The sequence below is a fragment of the Onychomys torridus genome, chromosome 1 (assembly GCF_903995425.1).
Source record: "Onychomys torridus chromosome 1, mOncTor1.1, whole genome shotgun sequence".
In the NCBI taxonomy this organism is placed as follows: Eukaryota; Metazoa; Chordata; class Mammalia; order Rodentia; family Cricetidae; genus Onychomys; species Onychomys torridus.
Window position 1 is genome coordinate 72,238,478 of NC_050443.1, and position 11,525 is coordinate 72,250,002.

Consider the following 11,525-nt stretch of genomic DNA (forward strand, 5'->3'; position numbering starts at 1 on the left):
TGTTTGAAATGCCAAAATGAAACCCAATTCTTTGGATGCTAATTTAGAAACAAAACAAAAGAGAGCTTCATTCAACCAATAGTTACCTGAGAACTTGCTCAGCACTGTGGGGGACATTGTAGAATCAAATGAGTACCATCAGCATTATAAGGGTTGTGATAAAAATAGAACCCAAGTAGAGCAGAGCACCAAGAAGGGGGAGCAGTTTGGCTTTTCCAGACCTGGAAACACAGATAAGGGCAATCTCAGGGAGGGGAATATTCAAACTGGGTATTGTAAAGGATGAGTTGGCCAGCATTCATAGAGTTAAAGAGGGAGGAAAGAGATTTGGGGGTGAGTAGGGGAGGAAAAGAGTATGGTGGGGATGGTTTCCCTGAACTGGAGCAATGGCTGTATAGATTAAGCTGGAGTGGGAAGTAGATAGGGCTTTGCATAACATGTGAATGCCTACATTATTTCTGCAGTGCAGGGAAAATTATACTCAAGAGACAGAAACACTTAAGCAATGCAGTTAGATGTGTTCTTGGTCTGGCAGTCACTATGGAGCCTAGGCTGGCTTCATTCTTGCCATACCCCTGTCTCAGCCTCCAGTGTACTGGTATTATATTACAGGCATATGTAACCATGCCTAGCTGCATTAGATGTTTAAGAGAGCTTTTTGATCAAATTATAATTGTATTTCTTCTTTGTGTTATTATACTTTAATTTTATATTCATATCTGACTCTTCCTCTGTTTATCTCTCCAAAATGACAGGAAGTGTGCCAGTATCTGACAAATCCCTATATGTCGGATTCCCTGCTGGTGCAGAACATTTACCAAGCTCTGAATGTATATTATAATTACTCAGGCCAGACTAGATGCAATAATATTTCGGAAACAACAATTGGCAATTTGGGATCCCGGGTTTGGGGCTATCAGGTAAGCATGCATGGCTCCTGAGGCAGTCTTTCTTTTTGTTGATATAGGTGTGCTATATAATAGTGACCAGACAAAAGTTGATCACCTAACCTACATTCAAGCCTAGATGCTGTAGCATTACACTGTAAGACTACCAATAAGTTCATTTGTTCATTCACTCACTCACCAATCACACTGAGTGCTTACCATTGATCAGGCTCTCTTCAGCTTCCAAGATAACTACATACATAACATGATCTCACCATCAAATGGTAAGAAAGATAGATGTCCTGACACTGAAATAGATCATGGCAATTCCTGGAAAGGAGGCATCGTTGTTTAGTCTATGGCTCAGGCTTATTATTAACTAGCTCTTCCATCTTAAACTAACCCACTTCTATTAATCTATGTATCGCCACATATCTTGTGGCTTTACCTGTGTTCTTGCATCTTGCTCCCCTAGCAGCTCTTAGTGTCTCTCTGACTCTGCCTTTCTTCTTCCTGTCTCTTTGTTAGGATTTCCTGCCTGGCTCTAACCTGTCTTGCTATAGGCCAGAGCAGCTTCTTTGTAACCAATGTGTAGCGACACATATTCACAGCATACAGAAAGCCATCCCACAGTAAATAACGGTGATGGTGATGATGACACTTTCTTCCTAAGGTTGTCTTTAGGGTTAAATATGGCCATAGATGTGAAAGAATGGCCATTGAAAAGAAAGGAATACAGATTCTTCTGTGACCTTTCAGCCATGTCTTTCTTTCTTTCTTTTTTTAAAAGTTTTATTCTCCTCTCATACTTTACATCTGGACCAGTTTCCCCTCACTTTATTCATCCTAGTCCCTTCCCCCACTTCTCCTCTCCCTAGAATCAACTTCTCCATTTCCCTTCAAAACAACACCAACAAAAAGAGCAGGCCTCCCAGAGATATCCCTAAACATGGCCTAACAAGGTACAGTAAGACTGGGCACAAGCTCTCATATCATGGCTGGACCTGGCAATCCAGTAGGAGGCAAATGTAACTGGAGTTTCCCTGTGTCCACCTGGTTCTTGCAGCTGCTCAGACCCAAGTAAACATACAGAGACTTAAATTACTTATAAACTGTGTGGCCATGGCAGGCTTCTTGCTATCTAGTTTTTATATCTTAAATTAACCCATTTCTATAAATCTATATCTTGCCACATGGCTTGTGGCTTACTGGTATCCTTACCTCTTGCTTCTTAAGGTGACAGTGGCTGGTAGTGTCTCCTGACTCAGCCTTCTACTTCCCAGAATTCTCCTCTCTGCTTATTCCACCTATAAAATACTTCCTGCCTGGCTACTGGCCAATCAGTATTTTATTTATCAATCAATCAGAGCAACACATTCACAGCATATGGAAAGACATCCCCAGCAGGAAAAGGGTTCCAAGCACAGGCAGTAGAGACAACACCTACTCCCATTGTTGAGAGTCCCACAGGACCATCATGCTCCACAACCATAAGATATATGCAGAGGATCCAGCTCCAACCCATACAGAATCTATCTCTTCAGTTTCTGTGAGCCTCTATGAGTCCTTACGCCCCCTGGCTATATGGGCTATGTTCTTGTGGTGTCCTCAATCCCTCTGGTCCTTACAACCCTTCCTCCCCCTCTTCTGCAGGGTTCCCCTGGCTCTGCCCAGTGTTTGCCAGCCATGTCTTTCTATGGAGAAATAAAAGTGTTGTGTGGCAGGGATGTAAAGGGGGTGGGGTGAGGGGCTGAAGCTTGATGACAAGTTTAGACACTAGCTTTGCTACTTACTGATGCTGCTGCTACTTATTTTGCTACTCAGCAGCTGAATGATCTTGAAAAATTCATCTCTTCATTTTCCTTTCCTGGTTTGCTTTTAGACCTGCACAGAAATAATCCTGCCTTTTTGCACGAATGGTGTTGATGACATGTTTGAACCCCGTTCATGGGATTTAGACAAGTATTCTGATGATTGTTATAAACAGTGGGGTGTGAGGCCACGGCCCTCCTGGGTCACTACCGTATATGGAGGCAAAGACATCCGTTCACATTCAAACATCATTTTCAGGTGAGTTCTGTTGGTCCCAAGAGGAACTTTGGTTGTTGGGGACCCTTGCAGAATGGCTGAGAGAATAGAATTAGGAAAGTGTGGGGTAATAAAACAATATAGAATACAACAGTGACTCCATTAGGCTTCTATTAAAATCTCTCCATCATGAAACAAAACATTATCTTTTGTTCTCAGGTTGTGTTGTTATTGTTAGTAATTATAACATTAATATTCAATATTGGTTCAACCAACACTTTTGAAGTGCCCACTCTATTTCCTTCCAAGTGCTGTAAGACATGAGGCACTTTAAACAAATCACCCAGAATCCTCACAGCTACTTTGAGAAGTCGTTGTGACAGCTGTCCTTTTAGTCAGGAAGATAATAAGAATCACTACCAACCAGGTAGATGTAAAGGGAGATTTCTTCCTTGGCCTGGATGCCTACACACCCACTTGTTCTTCTTTGTCAGTGCTTTCAAGATGTGACACAGTTGACACTGATTCACACCAGAATGAACTGAGTTGTCTCCAAGCTTACCTGACTGTGATGTCACATGTTTCATGTCTGGCTAGGCTGTCTGTTTTTCAGCCAGCAGCTGGCCTGTTAAAATGTTCACCAAGGGCTGGGGACATAATTCACTAGTAAAAGTACTTGTATATTATGCAAGAGGCCATGTTTCATCGCTAGCACATAGAGTAGTAGTTGGGTGAATCTGTGGATGCCAACACATACATCTTCACTAGAGCTGTGGTTAAATTTGCAAACATCTTTCTTTTTACACTTTCTCTTAAATAAATCAGATTGGATCCTCTGTACACACTCAGTAGTTTCTGACAAAGAGAAGTGTAGGCGAATTTCTAAATGGTCTTATTAAATAAAAAAACATAGAGCCAGAAATTTGGGTTAAGGCCTGAAAGAAAGACCAGAGGAATAGGGCAAACCACGAGCTAACCTCAGCTCACCAACTCCGCAGCTTCCAAAAAAGAGCAACTTCTTGCCTACTCAGGCTTATACGCCTTGCTGTTCTGCCATCTGATTTGCTCTCTGTGCAGCTACATCACTTCCTCTTCCTGGCCATCTCTGTTACTTCCTGTCTGTACAGGCCTCCAGAACTCTATGGTTGGTACTAGGATTAAAGGTGTATCACCACACTTGCCTCTGTTCCCTAGTGTGGCCTTGAACTCACACAGATCCAGATGGATTCAGACAGAGAAGTGCTAAAGGTTGCTGCCAGCCTTGATTAATATATGCCTCTGACTATCAGACTCACGCTATTTTTCTAACCCAACAGATACCTGTTTCCAAATAAAAGCCAAGACATTGACAGAAAACAGACAGCTTCTTTGGTTTAATTTCTTTAAATTATTCCTTAGTCTCAGTTGGACTCTTCATAACTACATTATTTGGTTCAGCAATGTAGAGTGGTGATTGGATAGATGAATCCACTTACATTCTGCCAGATTTAGAGCATTTGAAATTAAGGAGATTGGAAAGACTGTGGACACTGAGAAAGGCATCTGTACAAGCCTGGCTTTGTCATTAGTTCTGCTGTTAGAGAAAAATCCAAGACTTGGCAATTTATAAACAGCATAAGCTTATTTCTCATGACTGTGTCAGCCAGGAAATCTGAAATGAAGGTTCTGACAAGTTCTGTGTCTAGTGAGGGCATGGTGTCTGTCTCCAAGATGGCACCTTGAAGCCTGTAGTCTTGTACGGCAAAAGGTAGAAGAGTGGCAAGGGACCTAATGGGTTTTTCTAGCTTTGTTTGTTTACTTGAGACAGCATTTCACTCTGTATCCCCGGCTGTCCTGGAACTCGAAATGTAGACCAGGCTGGCCTCTGCCTCCCAAGTGCTTGGGCTAAAGGAGTGTGTCATCATGTCTGGTTTGTTTCAGTCTTTTGAGGATAATCCCCATATAAGTCAATCACCTCCCCAAAGGACCTGTCCCTTATCACGAATCTTAGAGCTTGTCTCCACAAGTTAAGTTCTGACACATGAATGATGAGCACAGTGTCTCTAGGCTCATCTCTGTTCCAGCAGAGGAGGAAGTACTTTATCAGTTCGTTGTTTACCTCTTGGAGATTATCTTCAGGGACTGTCCCTATGGTTCTTCTAACATCCAGGACTTTAAGGTTGTAAGATAAAGACCTTATAAGAAATAAAGCTGAAGATCAAGTTTAATTAAGTGTAATCTTTATCCTTTGTTTGGATGTTTAATATATGAGTTTTGGTCAAATACAGTCTCTTTTCTTATTGGATTCAACCACCTCAAATAATTATTTTAGTAATCTGTTTGCCTGTTTGTAGTATCCACATCGTCATGAACTTCGTCTTCATTTTCACTAGAAGTGGGGACAGAGTTTGTGAGAGACATTTCCGGATGAGAGCAGAAGTCAGTGGATCATAGTAGCTCAGTGTAAGGAAGGACTTTCTAAGAGAGCTGAACAGATGCAAATGGAGCTTGTCTCAAGTGAGATGACTCGTGGTGTCTGGTGCTCAGTTTGCCGTGTGAAAAAGAAGACAGGCAGTGACACCTCACAGAGTTGCTGTCATGCTTAAATGAGTTAGCCCAAGCTAGACCTGGTGGCCTTTTGTCCCTACTACTCAGGGGGCTTAGGCAGCAGGTTTGCCTACTTACCAAAACCAGAGAAATGTTAACCCAGCAGAATACTATGCACTCAGACTCAAACCTGGAAAATCCATGTACGTAGAAAGTGAAATGAAGTCTGTTCCCCCCGCCCCCCCACCGAACTTCGTATCTGTATGTTGTTCCTATCCAGCCCAGAACATAGACATGTACAGACACACACACACACACACACACACAGAGAAGCACCCAGACATGGACACACAGAAACACAGACACACACACAGACATACAGACACACACACACACACACACACACACACACACACACACACACACACACACACAGAGAAGCACCCAGACATGGACACACAGAAACACAGACACACACACAGACATACAGACACAGACAAACACACACACACACACATAAGTAAGGTGGCTGCTTTGGCGGGAAGGTTCAATATGAAATTGTTGGATTGGGGATTTTCCAGCTAAGATTTGTAATTCTAGAATCAGGTTCAGCTTGGGTGTCTTTTTGTTCTTTCTATAATTAAATACATGGCTTTGGGCAAATTGCTAATTTATGAAATTGAGAAATACTAATGATTATCTAACCCAGTTATTTAAAGAAGAAATAGATTGTTGTGGAAGTAAGTGCAAGGAGGACAGAGGTTTTGTCTGTATGGCCTGCTGAGCCTGTTGTGTCCTGAGCACCAGACACACACAGGGATTCAGTAAGCATTTGGTGAGCAGCTGAGGCCTTGACAAACAGTAGCTGGTACAGTCCCACTTCGGCAGCTCTTTTCAGTGCATGGCGGTTTTCTTGGGAGGATTTGTATTTTCTAAAACACATAGATTATTTCTCCAAAGATGATTCTCAGTTACTTAAGTATAAATTCAGAAGGGACCCATGCAGAACTGCTTAGCTAACATCATTTCCCAGGCACATTAACTATAGCCAGTGATTAAGTGAGGCTGCTTGTTGGGGATTTTACCCAGGTATCTAGAGTCCCCCAGGAAAACAGGATATAGATTTAGATTTCCCATGAGTGGTGTAGCTTTCATATGTCTGAACTGAGAAATTCAAGTCCATGTGCAGGCCAGGTCTCTCAGCAACTCCAAACACTGTTGCTAAGCCTCCAGGTGCTTCAGATGACCTTTAAATCAGATGCAGTTTGCTCCTCACGTGGCTGCAGAGACTTCTTGTCTTGCAAATACTGGAGTATTTCCTGTCTGGGTTGAGCCTGTCAAACTGGAGCAAAGATGAAGACTTGTTCTCTCAAGAGAAGCCAACCTTTATTTTGAATAAAACCAGTAAAGCGTGTTTTTGGTATAACTTTTTCTCCCCCAAGAATGATATTAGTAAGTTATAATTAAGCTTTTTTTTTTTTTTTTTTTTAAAGAAAAGTATATGATGGAAAAGGGAATTTAAAGTTGTATTTCAAACATGTTTACATTCAACATGCCTCAATGTTTATTTTCCAATTCAATTTGGGCAGTGCCTTTATCTATAAAAGACTGATGGACTTAGTATTCTGACTAACTTTTTATGAGAAACACCTTTGAATCCATTTTCATGATTTGCTTCCCTCCTGGAGGTATTATTACTTCCTGTGCTTACAGTATGGGATAATAATCACAAGAACTGGACAGTTGTGTGATATGTTATAGTTTTGTCTTATTTCCACATGCATTATTCAAATTTGACTCCATAACATCTGAGTGAGAGAGACTTTTGAAAACATTTCTTTTCTGTAGTATGCATAGGAATTGAGGCTCCCAGAAGTTAAGTAGCTTAGTAAAGATTTGAAACATAATTTTGATGTTCTTCCTGCTTCTGCACACAGCTGAAAGCTCAGGTGTGTGTTTGCTTCAGTCATTTATGTGGTCTCTGCTCTTCTATGTCAGAAAGTACTGAAGAGGTTATGTGTTCATGAACCAGCAAATATTTACTCACAGATCTCCATTGGGGACATCCAGTATGAAGCACAGATAATCTGATACATAATTTCCTTAAGTGTTTGTTTGGCTCCTATTGTGAACCACACCTGGTTCTAGAAACCAGGGATAGAGCAATAGAAGAACCCCAATTCCTTAGCCTGGTGGAGTGCTGGTTTGACAGGTGATAAAACAAGGTGGTTTCAGCAAATATGCTAAAAGGAAAGAAAGGTAAGCCAGGAAGGGGGTTACTGATGCAGATAGAGGTGGAGAATTGGGTCTTGTCAGTAGTTCGTAGTAGACTTGGATTGTGGTGTGGGAGTCATGTGAGAAGGAGTCAGATTTTGGATATATTTTAAGATATAGCTGACAGGTCTGGTGACAGATTGGGTGTCACACAAAGACTAGAGGATGACAGCAAACCCTTGACCTGAGCAACTACAAAAGTTGCTATTAATGGGGACCGAGAAGATGAAGGAGGGGCTGGTGAGGAGTTGACTCACTTTGGACCTGGTATACTTGAGATGTGTAAGTAGATGTCCATGCCACATAAGTAGCTGAATTTTGATGATACAGTACAGACCATTGAATTGCCTCTGTCAGGTGGTACATATGCTCGCAGTGTCTTGGCAGTGGAAAATCAGTGATAATCTAGTATTTTAATGGACCATTGCAAAAGATAGGTGTTTAATATTTTCAGGAGGCAGGTAAGTACTCTTCCTTGTTTGTGATGGTTACTTGAGCACTTCAGCCACACCTCATGTATCTTCTACTTTGGGCTGAATCAGCAGCTGAGATAAGGAAAGGCCTGAACTTTGCCTTTTATTTTCCTAGTAAAAATAAATACATTCTCTTGGCTATTATTATTTTATGAATCCCAGCATAGCTCCTGTGATGGGATATATAAACTGCTAAGTTGACACAAATCTACTCTCCTAAGAAGAGGGAACCTCAGCGGAAGAATTGCTTTGATCAGATTGGCCTGTAGGTATATGTGAGCTGCACATTACTGATTGCTAATTTTTTAAAGATTTATTTATTTATTATGTACACATAAGAGGGCACCAGATCTCATTACAGATGGTTCTGAGCCACCATGTGGGTGTTGGGAATTGAACTCAGGACCTCTGGAAGAGCAGTCAGTGCTCTTATCCTCTGAGCCATCTCTCCAGCCCCCTGATTGCTAATTTATATGGGAGGGCTAAGCACAATTTGAAGACGTTACAACCAAATTGGATACTATAGTAAAAGCATTTATGTGGTAGCATATTTAATGACAACACTTCAGAACCATTTTCTGATGGTGAGTTTATTAACATACAAAGCACTAAAATGGAGAGCATCATGCAAGTCTTTGTTAAGATGCTGAATTTCCTGAGAGCCAAAGGATCAATTGCCTGCTGCAGGAATTCCTTAAAAGTGTTAATGCTAACTATAGTGACATCATTTACTTTTCAGAAGCAAGATAGCTAAGTCATGAGCAAATACTGAGTAGATTTCATAACTGTTTGTACCAGGACTTGATGATGGTAACTGGCTTATAGATTTAAAATTTTTAAACAGATTTAACCACTCATTCAAATGAGTTAAACATACATCTTCAAGGTAAAAACTAACTTACCAATCAATACAGTTTCCAAATCATAACAGTGTTCTGATGGAAACTGAAATTATAGCAAGCTCAAATTGAAAGCAAGCACTTCTATGCATTTCAGTAGTCTGGCAAGACAATCCCATAAACTGCAAAAAGGATATAGCCTTGTGTGTCACTTTGACACAAAAATTTGAAAGCAGATTTCAAGCTTTCAGGAAAAATATTTGGCATACTTATGACACAGTACTCAGTCCACACAGACATGTTTCCTGCCAACTTTCAGACAGTTTGTGGACTGTAGGCTGACACTCAACTTAAAGAAAAATAAGACCACATGTGTTTAGGAGACTTTAAGGGTCCTGTCATCTGTTCCTCACAATCATGCCTTATGCCTATTACTGCTTTTTGTTGTTGTTAGCACTTAATGTTTTAAGCAATTGTTTACAAGAATGAAGCACTACTGAAAACTAAAACCAAAACATCCAATGAGTACCATGAGTACTTCCATCGAACCTGCTATTAACACATTATTCCTTAAAAAAAAAAAGCATCTAAAATCCCACTAGCCTCATGTTGCCATCTCCTCTTTTGCATTTATAACAAATAAATGTGTTTTGTTGAAATAATATGAAGCATCAAGCACCAAGAAACTCCTTAATGTGACCAAGTAGATCCTCAGACCAAACCTCCCAACTTGTTCATATTTTCAGGCTTATGCACAAAGAATGTTCTTGATACTGTATTTGAATGCAGTCATAAAGAACTGACAACTTGAATTTTCTTGTTTCCCTCACTTCAGCAATGGTGACTTGGACCCATGGTCAGGAGGTGGAGTTACTGAAGATCTCTCCGATACCCTGGTGGCAGTCAACATCCCAGATGGGGCCCACCATTTAGACCTGCGACCCAGCACGGAGACAGACCCACCATCCTTGCAGTTAGCCCGCTCTGTGGAACTCAGACACATGAAGCAATGGGTCTCAGATTTCTACGGCAATTACAGAAAGCAGCCCTGAGCAACTTTTCAAAATCACTTTTATTTTCCTCTTTTATGTTCGCTCCACCCACATAACCCATTCACTTTTATTTTTTATATGTAATTACTTTCTCTCATTTGTCATTGTATTTGTTGGGCCAAGGTCGAGACAGAAGAGCGTGACAGGGGTGGGCGCAGCCATCCCACCCAGGTGACTGCTCCGTCCTCACTGCCTTTGTGCCATCTCCAGGAAGAATGCCATCATGGCAGCTCTGTTGCCCTCGGAACTGGCGTGGTTCCTGACTGCCTTTCACCGGAGGGAAAACCACTTTTCTCCCAAGCGGGGATGTCTCCTCGGTTTTGAGATTGAAGTCTCTCTGGCCCATTGTAAGCCCCCCTTCCTGCCACAAAAGGACAAGCAGAAGCTGGATTAAAAACGCTGCAGCTGTGGCTGGGAGGCTGGGTGATGCCAGTCCAGGAAACGGCCGCTTCCTGTGAGCTCCATGACTGCCTCTGAACTGTGCTGCAATAAAGAACAAGGCAGACCTACCTGTGTGTTGCTCCCATCTCGTCCAGCTGTTGGGAAGGCAGTGTGCCTGGGCTGGCTGCTTTCGGGAAGTCCTTTCTTTTTCTCTTTCCCGCTGGCAGCCTTCCTTAGTTCTGGGATATTTGCCACCATGCTGTGGCCAGGAGAAATCTGGCCTTCTCCTGCTCCGTTTCTCTTTGTTTCTAAGGTCAGTTTTGTGGTGATTTAGTTAAATTATGCCAACTTAGGAAAATCGCTCTGTTTGGTCTTTTACTTGAAATTCGAACAGGCTCTACATCGTGTTCACTGATGATACTTAAGTAAAAAGACTTTTAAATTTGCTGAGTAAGCTATTCAAAGATCAGAATGTAGTTTTTTTTTTTTTTTTTTTTAATATTTTATCTTCTGATAGTTGTTACTGATACAAGCAGCAGGTGCGTGGGGACTTTCCTGTATGGCTTCCAGGAGACAAGCAGAGTAATTCATGCAGGCAGCGTATTTGACATTAATAAATGACGAACCCTTCCCATTTCCAAGGGGTGGAACTTTCAAGCAGTTCTCACACTGAGACTTTTCTTCCAAAGGGTTTTTTGAGAATAGGAAATACAGTTGAATCCACGCATTTCAGGGACAGAGAGACTAACAGTGTCCTCTGTGCTGAATGAGCTCTTCTTCCCAGCTTCTTTTTGTTTTCTCATTAATTTTTTTTTTTTTTTTTTAACCTGTGTTTGGGAACATCTAAGGCTTTACTTGAGATTGATCATTTCAAGAACCAAGTTTTGATCAGGAGACTGAGCTGTTTCCCTATTTTCCTGGCATACCCCCAAATCTTGGTTTTGCTTTGGAAGCTTTCGGTTTTCATTCCCATGAGCGGTCCTTGCATTTCATTCCATCGAAGCAATTTGGTTAGCACTTTGTTTTGGCATCAGAGAACAGTCTATCTGGTAGCTGTCAAAGTCA

At 41.5% G+C, this 11,525-nt stretch overlaps 1 protein-coding gene across 1 annotated transcript in view; it reads left to right on the top strand.

Annotated features, from left to right (window-relative positions):
- LOC118588087 (lysosomal Pro-X carboxypeptidase-like) overlaps nucleotides 1–10,856 on the top strand; it is a 29,168-nt gene extending 18,312 nt beyond the window's left edge. The window contains exons 6-8 of the mRNA XM_036194412.1: nucleotides 756–920; nucleotides 2,770–2,957; nucleotides 9,863–10,856. Coding sequence (XP_036050305.1) covers nucleotides 756–920; nucleotides 2,770–2,957; nucleotides 9,863–10,079 — 570 coding nt within the window. The 3' untranslated portion in view covers nucleotides 10,080–10,856. The remainder of the gene's footprint in view (nucleotides 1–755; nucleotides 921–2,769; nucleotides 2,958–9,862) is intronic.
- Nucleotides 10,857–11,525: the final 669 nt, after the last annotated feature.